The 16,535-nt window shown below is 42.2% G+C and overlaps 1 protein-coding gene across 1 annotated transcript; it reads right to left on the bottom strand.

Annotated features, from left to right (window-relative positions):
• Positions 1-9,139: 9,139 nt before the first annotated feature.
• LOC130483190 (olfactory receptor 13H1-like) lies at positions 9,140-13,402 on the bottom strand. Its single transcript, XM_056856016.1, has 2 exons — positions 13,392-13,402; positions 9,140-10,061 (listed from the first exon to the last, which is right to left on the bottom strand). Exons 1-2 carry the CDS (start codon positions 13,400-13,402, stop codon positions 9,140-9,142), a joined length of 933 nt encoding a protein of 310 aa, XP_056711994.1.
• Between the last annotated feature and the right edge of the window lie 3,133 nt (positions 13,403-16,535).

Raw genomic sequence — 16,535 nt, 5'->3', positions numbered from 1 at the left:
CCTCCCTCCCACACCTAAGTGACCCCCCACTCCATGGCCAAGATGCCATCCCTCTCATGATCTGCCTAAGGTCATAGAATCAGCATTGCTGATGAAGTGCCTCGTTATCTTATAGAGTCCAATGATAGACAACAAGAAGGAGGTTAAGTTAAAAGCAACAGTTCTTTATTTAGCTAAACACAGAGCTGAGGTGAGTTAACCACAAATAAGGCACAGGGTTACCCACCACCCACCCCAGAACAAAGGAAGGTGAACATCATTTATGCATTAGAATGGGGCAGGCCCATAGCTGCTTGCAAGCAGATTGATACACAAAAACATCAATACACGTTAGGTGTCTACTCCATGTTAATTAGCATAGCCTATAGATATTGCCCGAAGGCGTAACTAAGTGCTTGATCTTGTGAACTAGGAAACAGAAACTACATTCCTAAGGATAGAGATAAGAGGAACTGTGAGCTAATTCAAAGACAGCTTTCTCTCATTATGGTGAGAGGCAGTACCAGGCAGAGAGTATGATTTGTTGGTTCATGGCCCCCGGATGCCAACCTCCCCAAAGCTTCCATGTGTATGCATATGAGCACATAGTGTTCTATACCAGCCCTTATATCTGGGCACTACATTTCCCGCCTTTTTTCTTTTACCTTTGAATTCTTTCAAAGTGCTGGAGTGTGAGGGGGCTAGGGGTCCAGGAGGGAGGCGCAGATCTGTTTAAAGGGCCCCCAGCGCGCCTTCAGGGAAGCCCCCTGAAGGCGCGTGGGGGGGGGCGATTTCCCCCCAAACTCCGGATCCCCCAAGAATTTCGGGGATCCGAAGCAGGAAAGTTCGGACTTCGGCACGGCCCGAATAAAAACGGGCCAAATTTTGCCAAAGCCGAACTATACCGAATTTTTTTTTCAACAGCCCTACCTGCAACCCCTATTCATTCTGTACATTTGAGCTCTATATTAATTTCTAATAGGCAAACTTCATATTCTATTTGCTATTTCAACCTTGCCCCATGACAGGCATACATCATAAAACATTTGCCCCTGTAATGTTGTCCATTGTCCATCTAGAGTATCAAACTGAATGTCACGGGCAAAATGTCTTTAAGTAGTTCGTATTGCAACTAAACATGTGGGATGGACAACATCAAAAGTCTATTAAGTCCAAATATGTCCTGGTTATGATGATTAGAAAACCATTGTTCTTGAAATCCCCACAATCTCTTTAGTACACCTGTGTTGATGGTTTCAGTTCAATAGTCACTTTCTGATAACACAGAGCGGACAGGCACATGACCTTGTACATGTGGGCAAGGTCCATACAGTTAATCTCTTTGTGTATAGTCTGAAAAATGGAGATGTGTAGCCAAAGTCCATATTAAAATCAGACACAATACTAGTCTCTCTACAGACAAGACTTAGTCCTTTTGTGAGTGTCAGTGTCAATCGTCTCCAGAAAACACATTCTAAACACTCAGGAAGAACACTCTATCGTCCAGAGGGGTGCCTGGGTTGGTAAACTCTTTGCTTCCTCTTTGCAGAATAAGGTCAGGGTTAGGGCCTGAGATTCCCATTGTTGATTTAGCATCAGGCGTCTGGGGTACCTTTTCCACGTGACTGGCGTGCCCCACGTTGTCCTTTCCACCACGTTGACCGCTGTAAAAGGTATTTGAGCAGTACCTGGAAGCGTCCGCTCTACCTTAGCTGCAGGCCATTGTTTTTGCAGATTTCCTGGATCAGCACCCACTTGTCTGGAATGACATTATAGCTGCCACAGGCCCTCAGGAGTATTTAGGCTTTTTAAACACCTGTAGTAAAAAGCACAGTCAGAACAGACGTCGTTTGTAGCAGTAAGGAATGTCCAAGCCCTATTTCAAAAGGAGTCAGTCTTTGTGAGTGTTGGATAAGGGCTAGAGTAATGATGAAGAGGCTGGAAGAGGGTCAGACACTGGAAACCATGTTCTCCGACTCTCAGGAAAAACATCTCTGCAAAGGCCTGTTCTGCGGGGGGGGGGGTGCCCCCTGATGGAACAGAAGACATCCACAGTAAGACCCATTTTGGGGCTTTTCTCTATAATTTTTCTCCTGTGTGTATGTGTGTGTGGGGGAAGCAGAGTCTGTGTGTGTGTGGGGAGGGAGCAGTTTCTGTGGGTGGGGGGGAAGCCAAAGGGGCTTCTGCCTGTTCTGTGGGGGGGGGGTGTCCGCTCTCCTCTCTCTCTCTGGTTTGGGGGGGGGCTTCAGTTGTGTGTCCTCAGGTTTTCCCTCATTCATAAGATCGGTTAGGTCTACTTTGATGCTTGCTCAAAACTGGTTTTCAATTTGTGACTTAAAGAATGCATTTGCCTGGTCCTGAGTCTGATGCAAAAGGGGAAATTCCACCCCCTCCTGCTCCTTATGTATAGCTAGCTGCCTCTGTCCCTTTTTATGGTTTGCAAATTCCCAGGTGTCAGGTGTTGCTTTGCATGGTTGCAAACATGTTGCTTTGCATTGTTTGTATGGTTGCAAGTGTGTTGCTTTGCATGGTTTGCATGGCTGCAAATGTGTTGCTTTGCATGGTTTGCAAACTTCTTCGCACCTGCCCCACCCTTGCTCCCTGCAGCTCAGCTGTTTGTCGGGGCTGGAAGCTTTGGGGTGGGCGGCAAGCTCTGCTAATTGCAGAGCCCCCATTGTCAGAGATGCACATTAAGGAGGGGGGACCCCTTTCGGGGCCCATATCTCAGCCCCCCCTGACCCAATCTTTACAAAACTTGGGGGTTCTTGCAAGAAGGGTCCCCTCAAGCTACGCTGAAAGTCTGGGACCTCTATCCCCCAAAATGCCCCCCCCGGAGCCGCGGAAAGGCACAATTGTATTTTTAATGGCTTTATTTGGCTGCATTTTCCCCCGAACTCCGGATCTCATGCCGAATTGCGGGGGAGTTCGGACTTCGGCATTTCCCGAATAAAAACAGGAATTTTGCCAAATCCGAATTTTACCGAATTTTTTTTCAACAGCCCTAGTTGTTCCAACCCTGCATTGTTTGATCCACTTATGGGGATAGCTTTTAATAGATTCATTTGACATGATAACTTTCTTGCACCAAAACACACAAAGCTTTCTCCTGATGTCTTCTGTCCACGATCCAGCCTTTCCCCTAAGAATAAAAATCTAAAACAATTCAGTTAGAGCTTGCACAGTATCATAAAATGGAATGTCTCAGACTCAGAGTTCACTCTGTGTATAAGATAGATAGATTTTTTCCCCAATTCTATTATCTATAGGGGAACTGCAAGTTCAATTGTTATATGCAGTAATTTATACAGAAAACAAACACATTATAATTAAACAACCTCTATATTACTTTTGTTTCTGAGCGAATTAAGAATCAGGTTTTGACTCAATTAACAAGTCCCCTCCTTTTTTTCTGGGGGGGGCACATGCCATGTTGAATGGATCATGTGGACAAGGTAAGTGCCGCCTCAACGTGGCCATTGATGAGGCCCCACCTCCTTTTAAAATGCAAAAATGCACTCTGTGTGATTTTGAGTCAGAACATTTTGTGTATCAGCATGTATGTGAAGGCTGCTGTGGAGCAGGCTTTTAGCATCATTTAAAATGAAACAATTAAAACCTGTAAAATGACATACATAAAAAGTTTGGTAAGCTTACAAAAATAGCCAAATATTACCATCTTACAAAATGTTTGGATTCATGGTGCCATTTGGGAACCTATTAGGCCTACTTTTAAAATACTTTAGCCACTTTTAAAATACTATACACTCTGTTTTACATCAACAATTAAGGAATGCGGTGGGGACCTGATTTAAAAGACAAAAGGCATTATTTTTACCAGCACTAAAACATCAGAATTTAACATGACCATCTGTGTTGTCATCAGGGAATTGACTGTCACTGGAAACGACAGTCATGCTAGGAAAAGTTGAGGGCAGCAGGAAAAGAGGAAGACCCAACAGGAGATGGATTGACTCAATAAAGGAAGCCACAGCCTTCAATTTGCGAGATCTGAGCAAGGCTGTCAAACATAGGACATTTTGGAGGACTTTCATTCATAGGGTCGCCATGAGTCGGAAGCGACTTGACGCACTTAACACACACACAAGCATCAGAATTTAACATGACCATCTGTGTTTGTCACTGGGAACTGACAGCTTATTTCCACTCTTAGCCAAACACTTTTAAAACAATAAAAACAATAAAGAACACATTTTGTTGAACCAGCAAGGGGTTATCTGTTTGTTTGTTTGTTTGTTTGTTGTTTTTTTAACACATACAGCAGCATTTAATACTTTCTAATTTCAACATTTATATCGAACCCTTTAAGGCTGAGTCTTTTTTAACCAAAACAAGGTTAGAAATTTCAATTAAAATACAAGAAAATAATGTTTAACCTCTTTGCTCTTTACCAAAGTAAAATGTAAAACTCAAACATGGGTTTCTTTTATTTTACTACAACCTTCTTTTGACCTTCTGTGTACAATGCATATAACTCATTTCTTTACTTTCTCATTCCCTCCCTTTATTTTCACAGTTACACTTACTGAATACCATTTTCAATAACTTTTTCACATTGCCTCTTTGGCTTTCAATGCATAAACCACTTTTACCACCTTTTTCAACGTTTATTAAACCAAGATCCATCAAGCACAACAGTCTGTTCATGACCAGAACCCTTTAGACAGCCCCCCTCCTCCTTCACAAACATGTTCACTCTGATAGCTTACCCTCTGCACGATTTTACAGCAATTATTCAAAATTCCACATGCCAAACCCCTTTATCTGCTTCACATTACCACAAAACATTCACAAATCTCATATTATATTCGCCTCATATCTTCTTTCTGTACCCAAAAGAAAATAAACACTTGCAAGTAGCTCACAGCTGTTATGCCTAGAGTAGAGGCAGCTAGATAAACCTTTTCCCAAGCAGTAGTTTACCTAAGCAACCAAGAGACAAGTGTTTACAGAAAAGAGAAAACACTGAACACAGAGAAAACTCATGCTTAAAAGAAAAAGTAGAAGCATGCTTATGAGCGTCCACAAGCCATGGCTGTGGTTTTTGATGTCCTTACTAAAGCACCTGTGGCACAGAGTGGTAAGCTGCAGTACTGCAGTCCAAGCTCTGCTCACGACCTGAGTTCGATCCCGACGGAAGTTGGTTTCAGGTAGCCGGCTCAAGGTTGACTCAGCCTTTCATCCTTCCGAGGTCGGTAAAATGAGTACCCAGCTTGCTGGGGGTAAAGAGATGACTGGGGAAGGCACTGGTAAACCACCCCATGAACAAAGTCTGCCTAGTAAACGTCGGGATGTGATGTCACCCCATGGGTCAGCTTGTACAGGGGACCTTAACCTTTAATAAAGCACAAAACCAGATAGGCCTAAGCCTTTCCAACTGAAATGGTGTTTAAGAAGAAGAAGAAGAGTTGGTTTTTATATGCCGACTTTCTCTACCACTTAAGGTAGATTCAAACCAGCCTACAATCACCTTCCCCTCCCTACAACAGACACCCTGTGAGGTGGGTGAGGCTGAGGGAGCATGACTTGCCCAAGGTCACCCAGTTGGCTTCGTGTGTAGGAGTGGGGAAACAAATCTACTTCACCAGATTAGCCTCCGCCGCTCATGTGGAGGAGTGGGGAATCAAACCCGGTTCTCCAGATCAGAGTCCACCGCTCCAAGCCACTGCTCTTAACCACTACACCACGCTGGCTCCAAGACTTGGGAGAGCCCTGAAAGAAGGTGCCGGTACTCAGTACCAATGAGTACCATTATAAAAAAGCCCTGGACTTACAGCAGAGTAAACATTTATAGCATCAGGCTGCACACTACCTAACTGGAAGCCAATGTATTTTTCCTCCATAGGACATAATGAAAACAAACAAGCAAATATCTAATTATACCCTCAAAAGCATTTACCAATAGCCTTTATATCCCTGAGCTATTTCAAATGTCAGCAGTACAGGCAGGATTATGCTAACCCCCGAGAATAGGTCTCAAATACGCAATTAATATCTTCACTTGTGCTGGGTGTTGATTTTTTTCTAGGATTCTCAGACAAAATGGCAGTTCAAGATGCATCCAACCAAGCAGGAGAACGTATACATCTACCCCTCCACTCAGGATTAAAATATTAAGGGACAGGAATGGGGGTGGGGGAAGGAGCCCTCCTGCAGCCCCAAAAACAATGAACTCAGTGGGATAGATCTATATTCACTTACTGATGCCTTCTAGTACTGGAGAGCCAGGTGGGAACACCATCCCTACAAAGCAATGCCTTCCTGTCCCAAGTGATTCAGTCAGCCCAGACATTTAGATTGTCTTTATTGCGTGAGAGATTTATGTGAGCGGGGGACTGTTTCAGGAGGATAGACGTATTGGCCTGCAGAAGAAGAGCTAGATTTGAGACCAATGGTACCTTAGAGACCCTCAAGATTTGGGGGTTATGAGCTTTCAGGAGTCATAGCTCCCTTCATTAGAGACCATATCTGAGGATATACCATGAAAATCTTGTTGGTCTCTAAGGTGCTTCAAAAAGTCCAAAGAATCTTCAAAAGGAAATTCATGGGAACATTTTTTTCCTCATATGAAAGGGATCTAGAAAGAGTAATCAACCCATTCAGAAGTCAGTATTCTTCGAACAATTTCCTTTTGAAAATTCTTTGGACTTTTTGAAAAGCAGTGAAGCCATTATTATTGGTCTCTTTAAACATCGTTGTGGTCACTAAGCTGAGGAAGGATTGGATTCCGAAATGCATACTTGTGATAGACCCACCTTGGACCTTTCTTCGTCTCTTCGTGATTTTTCATGGACTATAATTCTTGAGTATACATGAGCCTTTGTTAAGGCCACAGAAATAATTATTGACTTGAATTTATGTGGTTCATGTTTTGTTGTTAAAAGCAATCTGTATATATACATTTTTTGTTATTTCAGACCCAGTGAGGTTTCTGTGTGGCTTTCAACACAGTGTTTATGAATATATGTTGTGTTTTGGATTTTCCAAAAAATAGAATTATTATATTCTATAATATTGATTTCTTTTCCAGTTGGTATATTTCACATTGTATTACCTTTGAAGCCACGTGCTGCCATTTATTATAGTACCTGGAAGTTGGCAACCCTATTGCCAGTCCAGATCGAGAGTGGGGCTGATTGCCTCATCTGACCCATGGTCTGAATAAGAGCTCTCAAGGGGGTGGATCCGGCCAGTGGGTCTTACATTTGACACTCCTGCTCTATGGTTCATGACCCGTACTAGGTCTTAGGGTGCTGACAACACACATTACTCCATCGTCCACTCAGGCCATTTGCTTTCAGCATCAATGAAAGCAAAAGAGGCCCAGAGGTGGATTGAACTAGAGGCTTCTCAGTTGGAATCATTGACAGCTCTGATCCTGAGGGCATAATCATTAAGCAAACGTTTTTGAAGTTATATATTGCAAAACAAATGCAAAGCTAGAATATAATTAAACGATGCATTATTAAATGACATTTTAAAAATAAATAAACCAGGTCTATATATTACATTCAGTCAATATGATTTATGAGCAGGGTCATAGGCTTCTTTGCAGCATGGCTTTTTGGTTTGTCTTGAGCTGTTCTATGGTTGTTTAATTGTAATGACTGGTATGTATATAATTAATGTCATTAAGTGCCTTGAGCATCCAGAAAAGCTGGTGGCATAGAAGCGTAGAATCATAGAGTTGGAAGGGACCACCAGGGTCATCTAGTCCAGGGCTTCTTAAACTTTTTCCACTCACGACCCCTTTTCCCCAAGAAATTTTTACACGACCCCAGGTATAAAGATATATAAAATAGGTATACAAATCAAACGTTTAATGATAATAAATCATAAAGAAACCTTTTACTGTTTCCAATTTTTTTGCGACCCACACATTCAGTTACACGTCCCCCTAGGGGGTCGCGACCCACAGTTTAAGGAGCTTTGATCTAGTCCAACCCCCTGCAAAATGCAGGAAATTCACAACTACCTACCCCCTACCCCCAGTGACCCCTACTCCATGCCCAGAAGATGGCCACGATGCCCTCCCTCTCATGATCTGCCTAAAGTCATAGAATGTGATCTACCTTTCTCCTTAGGTTGGAGAAAGTTACTCTGTCCCAAGAAGACTTCCCTCCACCATATGTCCCTCTTCAATTGGAGGAAGTCTATGTAAGCTGGAGGAAAGCTTCAAACTTTGGTCAGTGAAATAGGATACATTCCATTACATACATGATTTTAATAAATACAGGTAATAAACAACATAAATATCACACATATAGCAGCTTAAATGCTATAGGTTCTCCCAAAGGAATCTGTGACTTGTAATGAGTGAGCTAAGAATACTTCTTGAGAGGCTCTAAGCTTCCCTCAACAACTACAGTCCCTAAAGTTGTCTAGAGAGAGGAAATGGTTACTCACTCAGCTTAAGTGTAAGCTCATGCCACAATAAATGTATTAGTTTTTCAGTACCTAATAATAATAATTAAGTGCTGCCAAGTTGGAGCTAATTTATGGTGACCTCTCATAGGGTTTTCAAGGCAAGAGATGAGCAGAGGTATAGCAAGCTTTGTCTTCCTTGATGGTCTCCCATCCATATGTGCACCGTGGCCAACCATGCTTAGCTTCCATTGGGATAGTCTGAGCTATTCAGGTGGTTTCAGTAGCTAAAGGACTCCATTATTATTAAGCAACAGTATTAAGTTATGACTGCATTGAAGAATGGCAATCAAGTACCCAGGAGAAGCATTCAAATCAGTAGGAATGCGTCTTTTAGGCCATTTATTCATGTCAATTTTGATGCTCACTCAAAGCACTTTTTAAAAATGCGACTTTAAAAATGCCTATTCACGGTCACGATGCAAAAGGAGAAATTTCACCCCCACCACTCGTCTACTTCTTTGTTCCTGATTGCGAAGTCATTAGCATGTGTATAGCTAACACGCAGCTGCTGTTTTGCATGGTTCTTTAAGGAGGATTCTTCGAGGCAAATGCCAAAGATCGCGTTAAGTGAGCTCTTTTGAAATGCGAAGCAGGTATGCGCCGGCTTCGCAGTCACTTCCGGAATGACAGTTCAGCATGTAAAATTCAAAAAAATATGTGGGGCAATTCAGCCTGGAGTGCACTGCTAATTACCATGAATAAATGGCCTTAGTCTTTAGGGCTCCATTTCCTTTCCCATTATTCTCCCCAAAGCTTCCTTCACATCCTTGTTTCTCAGACTGTAGATGATAGGATTGAGCATTGGGGTGACCACTCCATAGATGATGGCAACAAATTTGTCTTGCTCTGAGGATCTGTTTTGTGGTCTCAAGTACATAGCCATAGCTGTGCCATAGAAGATCCCAACCACTGTAAGGTGAGAGCCACATGTAGAGAACGCCTTGCTCCAACCATGTGCTGAGCGAATCCTCAACACTGCCAGAGCAATGCGTACATAGGTCACCAGGATGAAGGCAAATGGCACTAGGAGGGTGAAAACACTGCTGCCCGACATGAGGTCCACATTTGCCGAGATATCTGAGCATGCCAGTTTCACTACAGCCTGCACCTCACATGTGAAATGATCAATGACGTTGTGGCCACACAGTCGAATCTGCATTGTGAAGGAGGGCACAATGGTCAGAAGGAAAGCCAACGTCCATGAGGAGGTCGCCAACCAGCCACACATCTTTCTGTTCATGATAAGCGGGTAGTGTAGTGGGCTGCATATGGCCACATAACGGTCGTATGCCATGACAGCCAGCAAAATGCATTCTGCCACTCCAAGGAAGAGGGAGGCGCACATCTGGATGAAACATCTGGTATTGGAGATGGTGGGCCTTTTTGAGAGGTTATGGACCAGCATCTGTGAGATCGTGCTGGAAGAATAGCAAACGTCAAGAAGGGAGAGGTTTCCTAGGAAGAAATACATGGGAGTGTGGAGGTGAGAATCAACGATGATCAATAGGACAATGAGTCCATTCCCCAAGATGGTGATCAAGTAAAGGATTAAAAACACAAAAAAGAGCACAAGACGTATATGGGGCTGGCTGGAGAGACCTGTCAGTAGGAAGATCTCTGGCTCAGTCTCATTGTTGCTTGCAGGGTATGTGGAGTTGTTATTTCTTCCCATGATGCACAATTAACTGCAAGAAAGAAGAAGAAGAAGAGCTGGTTTTTATAGTGAATGAATGAATATATTCATTTATTTGAATAGATATAGGCCATTACAAAATATCATAGAATCATAGAGTTGGAAGGGATCACCAGGGTCATCAAGTCCAACCCCCTGCACAAATGCAGGAAATTCACAACTACCTCCCCCCCACACCTAGTGACCAGAAGATGGCCAAGATGCCCTCCCTCTCATCATCTGCCTAAGGTCACAGAATCAGCATTGCTGACAGATGGCCATCTAACCTCTTTTTAAAAACCTCCAGGGAAGGAGAGCTTACCATCTCCCAAGGAAGCCTATTCCACCGAGGAACAGCTCTAACTGTTAGAAAATTCTTCCTAACATATGTACCAAAAAAGAAAGCTAAAATGGTATCTAAAAAGGGATAAAGTTGCACCAATATACATTGCCTGGATAAAAATATTTCATACACAATCTCTATTAAAACAAAGGTCACGCTCGTTTGATTTCCTATACAGATTTTTTCTTGATAGCTTCAAGGGCTCTAATCTTCCTGACTGCAATAGCAAATTGAGACATTCTGAGAATGACATGTGAATCAAAGTCAGAAAGTAAGAAAATCAATTCATCGATTTCAGAACAAAAAATTACTCTCTTCAAAATTCCATCCAAAAATTTGGCTCTAGGCTCAGTATACAACAGACATGATAAAACATAATGAAAAATGTCTTCCAGTGATGAAGATCCAGATACATGTACTATGTTCCTTTGGGGTTTTATCATACCTTCCTGTCAGAAAGGCCGAAGGCATGGTCTGAAATCTTAGGGAGGTAAAAGCCACCCTAAGGTTCTGGGATGTGAGGTTGACCAAATAGGGAGATCTAAGATGATATTTCTTATAGGTATGGAACTAGGGGGGGAAATTTAGACTCCTGAATTGTTGCTCTATCAATTAAGGCATCCATCCTAAACACCCAGTCACCATGTAGAGATTTATCTGAGGCAGCATCTAAAAGATCATCAGGTACAGAGTAGCGGCAGTAGATATTATTAAGATGTCTCTGGTATACTTGATTTTTTACCAATAAGTAATCAAAAGCTTTTTATATGCTGACTTTATCACTTAAGGAAGAATCAAACTGGTTTACAATCACCATCCCTTCCTCTCCCCACAACAGACACCCTGTGAGGTAGGTGGGGCTGAGAGAGCTCTGAGCTTTGACTAGCCCAAGGTCACCCAGCTGGCTTCATGTGTAGGAGTGGGGAAACCAACCTGGTTACCAGATTAGCGCCCACCATTCATGTGCAGGAATGGGGAATCAAACCCTGTTCTCCAGATTAGAGTCCACTGCTCATGTGGAGGAGTAGGGAAACGAACCAAGTTCTCCAGATTAGAGTCTGCCACTCATGTAGAGGAGTGGGGAATCAAACCTGGTTCTCCAGATGGGCAAAAGTTTTATTAGTTACACATTTTTTAAAAATGCCCCCCTAATTAGTTATGGTAGGAGCGTCATGGCACAGAGTGGTAAGCTGCAGTACTGCAGTCCAAGCTCTGCTCACGACCTGAGTTCGATCCCAACAGAAGTTGGTTTCAGGTAGCCGGCTCAAGGTTGACTCAGCCTTCCATCCTTCCGAGGTCGGTAGAATGAGTACCCAGCTTGCTGGGGGTAAAGGGAAGATGATTGGGGAAGGCACTGGCAAACCACCCTGTAAACAAAGTCTGCTTTGGAAATGTTGGGATGTGACGTCACCCCATGGGTCAGGAATGACCCGGTGTTTGCACAGGGGACCTTTACCTTTTACCTTTAATTAGTTATGGTGGACCAATAACATACCTTTCACTCCAATCCTACTTGTTTGTTTGCTAAATTCAAATCCAGTATGGTGTAGTAGTTAGGATGTCAGATTACTATGTAGGAGACCCAGGTTCAAATCCTCATATCTCTGTGTCATGGAAGCTTGCTGGGTGACCTTGGGCCAGTCAGGCTCTCATTCTAACTCACAGGGTTGTTGTGAGAATAAAATGCAGGAGTGGAGAATGATGTTGTAAGCTGCTTTGGGTCCCTATTGGGCAGAGAAGTGCAGTCTAAACATCTAAAATAAATATTGAACTTTAAGAAAATTAAAATTGGAAAGGAATATCAATTTGTAATCAGCAGTGAAGAAACAACCAAGGTAGTTGTGGGATACAGTAGTTCATAATATCCTTGAAATCAGCATCACTTACTAGTAATGGTTATGTGCTCATGCATATTTCATTACATTAAAAAAAAAAACTGGAGCCCACAAAGAACTGTGGATAGCAAGGTGTAACTGGTAAATTATTGCCCGAATAGCCCAGGCTAGTCTGATCCCATCAGATCTCAGAAACTAAGCAGGGTCGGCCCTGCTTCGAATTGGGATGGGAGACTGCCAAGGAAGTCCAGGGTTGCTACACAGAGGTAGGCAACGGCAAACCACCTCTGAATGTCTCCTGCCCTGAAAACCTTATGGGGGTCACCATAAATCAGCTGCAATTTGACAGCAAATATATATATATATATATATATATATATATATATATATATATATATATATTGGTGAGCAGACCTGACAACTAGGTGAGGATATCCAAGAGAAACCAAAGTGAAGCCATGTACTAAAAATGTTAATGGTAATTTGTAGGAATCTTGCGTCTTTAAATTCAGGCACTCTGTATGTCTTGTCAAGTAAACGATGAGCAGCACTCAGAAAAACATCTTCACAGAAAAAGCTCAAGGCTGCCGAGGCAGCTATATTGAGATAGACCAAAAAAGACCCAAATCAGCTGGTCCAAAATAAAATAAATACAAGAAGTGATAATAAAAAGGCACAACTCTTTGGAAAGCACAGCAAAACACCCCAGCTACTCAGATAACCAGAAACGTAACTCCCACCAACTTCTCTTATGTTCATCTGTTCACTTAAGAACACAACTGATCAATCCATTGATTCCTGATATAGGATATCTGGAATATAATTTTCTGAGAAGACTATGCAATGGATATGCAAAATAGCAATGTGCATGCAGAGAATGCCCTCTCTCTTGGTATTACTGCTCCTGCTGTCAGGTTCTGGATTACTCTGGCAAAGTCTGTCACTGAAAATCTAACTGCTGTTCAAGGTTATCCAAAATTATATTGCCCATAGTTCGGGTTCCATTTAGATAGAACTGTGAGGCTGGATACTTGGTATTCCAGTTCCCAAATTATCTCATGCCCAAATCTATCCCTGAGGTATATTTCAGTCTCTTTTGTGCAATGCTCAACTGTACATGTCCATCATTACATCTTTCTATGTTTCCAGAGGGGTTTAGATAGATTCTTTGAATTTTGATATATCTCACAAGACTGATCTGTTTGTTAGGACTTTGAGTTCAGAAGCAATGCTCCATCCAGTACATCAGGCTTCCCACAATTGCAAACCAGATGTTCACAAAGCAGGGCCCCATGGCGGCAACCTTTCCCCAGGTTTTGCCCAGCAGCTGGTGGTAGCCAGGGGCAATCTGCTTCTGACCTTGAAAGTTCCCTTTAGATATTATGGGTCCTGGCAGATCTCTAGCTCAGATAGGGTTGCCAACTTCCAGGTACTAGCTGGAGATCTCCTGCTATTACAACTGATCTCCAGCCGATAGAGGTCAGTTCACCTGGAGAAAACTGCCACTTTCAGAAGGATCTAAGATTGGCGATCTGCTCAAAAGCGAGTCGCTCTACATGGCAGACACTCAGAGCCGTCTCTGGTCGTGCCTCTTGGCTAAATGTTTGACCAACTATAGCAGGCTAATTTTTAAGATGATAATTTTGTATGGTCTGCGAATGATGTTATAAATATCCAAATGGCCCTTGGCAGAAAAAAGGTTCCCCACCCCTGGTTTATGGATTTCAATAGACCTATTCTCCATTTGCTCTTTTTAAGCCACCTAAACCACTGGTCATCACCATATGCATGAAACATGGATCCCAATCAAGAAACTATTTGAGATGGGGTGTTTGAATATAAGGTACCATGATTGTCTACATTTGCCCTGAAAGAGGAATATAGGCTATAATTCCCTGCAACAATTTAATTATTATATTTTCCATTCTTGTGTTCTTAACTAAATTGTGTACAGAGTGTCAGCCGCTCTTTTCTGTATTTTTGGACAAAAAAATTGTGTAGTTTTCTGTTGTTTTGTGTCTGATTTTGTTTTTTGTATTTCCCCTGTTCTTGTGTGTGTGTGTTAGGTGCCGTCAAGTCACTTCCAACTCATGGCGACCCTATGAATCAATGTCCTCCAAAATGTCCTATCTTTGACAGTCTTGCTCAGGTCTTGCAAATTGAGGGCTGTAGCTTCCTTTATTGTTCCCTGTTCTTAGGCTGAGATAAATTGGAGCAGGATAGAATTAAAGGCATGGAGAATGGACATTATCCTTGAAGATAATCCGTAGACCCACATGATTTGTAGTTCAGCAACTTGAAGGAATTGGACTTGCCTCTCAGTTCTTAGCTTTCTTTTTTTCCTTACAAACATTTGTATTGAATAGTGATATATGAGAAAGAACAATGAAGGACTCACCTTCACTTCTGACCTTGCAGCAAACATTTGTCTTCAAAAATGTATTGTTCTCTGGTGCTTCATGGAGCTGGATTCAATATCATTTTAGGGACAAGACCATCTCAAGCAATCATCCAGAGGTTTAACATTGTCGATTTAAAATGAAAAAAACAACAACAACAACTACAAACTATTTGGGACAATTGAACCAGGCTAAGAAACAAAGCAAACATGACTTCCTGTAGAGCGTTTGGTCCGAGCGCCATTGTTTCCTGGGGGCTCCCAGGAAACACCAAGAGTCGTTTAGATTTGGAGTGCAAAAAGCACTCCAACTCGGTCCTAAATAGTGGATCGGGAAGCAGGAAATTCCCCTGCAGCCTTCAAGAGCGGTTTGGACTCCCATATTCTCTGAGAGAGCTTTTTTAAGCCTCCCGTAGAGTTGGAAGTTGTCCCCGCCGGCATAGGGGCTACCATTGCCACGGACGACTCTTTGGATTATAGGCTTTGACCTCCTCTATACATTAACATCAAATAATCTATGAAAAGAACAAGAAGCCTCACCTTTGGAAGTCAGAGTGAGTAAAAAGACACTTTTTGCCTTTATCTTGATTGAGAAGACCTGAATGACGATAAAAACACCTACGAAAACAGGCGACTCCCTGCCCAGCGTAACGAGACTTTTAAAATAAACAAATGCCATTAAATGAACTGACTAAGACCTTATCAACTTGATCAGTGAGTAGACACAATAAAAGAGACTTTTGAATGACTTTACAACTACCAATTAAATGCTTTGAGGGGAGGGAGGGAGACGAAAACCTTCCCCCCCCACTTCCGGCTTCTTTGATTCAATGTCCAGCCACGTCGCCTCTTAAGACCGGAAGATAACAAGAAGGGCTTTGTTACCATCGAAAAGACAGGGCAGATTGGAAGACTTGAAGTGAATCTCCCCGGTGTAACCATCAAATCGTTCCTACTACTTAACCACCGAGAGGAGACGACGTAGGGTCTATGATACTGCAGTTTCCTGTCTACTTTCTTTTCTTTATCTGTGCTGCTTTGAAGCATAATTGAGGATATCTTGAAAATTACAAAGCCTGCTTCTATATAAGAATACAAGCAGATATGTCAAACAAGAGGATGGAAGAGATGTTACTCAAACAAATGGACATGTTTGCAGTGCAACAAGATTTAGTCTTTGAAAAACAACAAGCGCTCTCACATCAAGCATTTCAACTAGCTGAGGTGATGAATATCCTATTTAAATCAATTAATGGAAAACTGGACACAATTATTGAGGAGATCCACAATATGAAGACCCAAGATTTTAAAGAGGTAGCTGCAAGTGACCAGCAGGCAAGGAGAGAGAGCAACATGAGAGAACTCAATACCTCTACAATTTACTTGTCTGAGTCACTGCTGACAGGAGGAGCATTATTATCCCAAGAAAATACTTCCTGGCAGCCAGCGATGGAGGGAGACATGATGAAGGATTTTACCAAGAAGATGCTGGAAATTTTAACAAGAAGCCAATGGATACAATCACCGGGATCTTCTTTTACATCTTCAGAGGCCAGAATTGTAGCTACTATATTGAAAAACGGGGGGTGGGGATTGGGAAATAAAGAAGGACTGGCAGATCCCCTCCCAAAACAAGATAATGGCTAAAATGATGCTTATTTTTGGGGTGTAAGGGAGCCACGGTGGATTTACTTTGATGAATTTTTAATGGGAAAATTTGTTTATGTATTGATCTAATCCCTTTAATTTAGAATAATAGAATGTTATATAGAGACAATGATGATAATATTATAACTAGGTAGGACTTGAAATTGCTTATAGAAGTAGTATAGATAGCTTAAAGCAAGTCTGTATGAGAGAAAA

This window comes from Euleptes europaea, chromosome 1, assembly GCF_029931775.1.
Source record: "Euleptes europaea isolate rEulEur1 chromosome 1, rEulEur1.hap1, whole genome shotgun sequence".
Classification (NCBI taxonomy): Eukaryota; Metazoa; Chordata; class Lepidosauria; order Squamata; family Sphaerodactylidae; genus Euleptes; species Euleptes europaea.
Note: the sequence above shows the minus strand (reverse complement) of the source record. Positions and strands in the feature narration are given on the sequence as shown.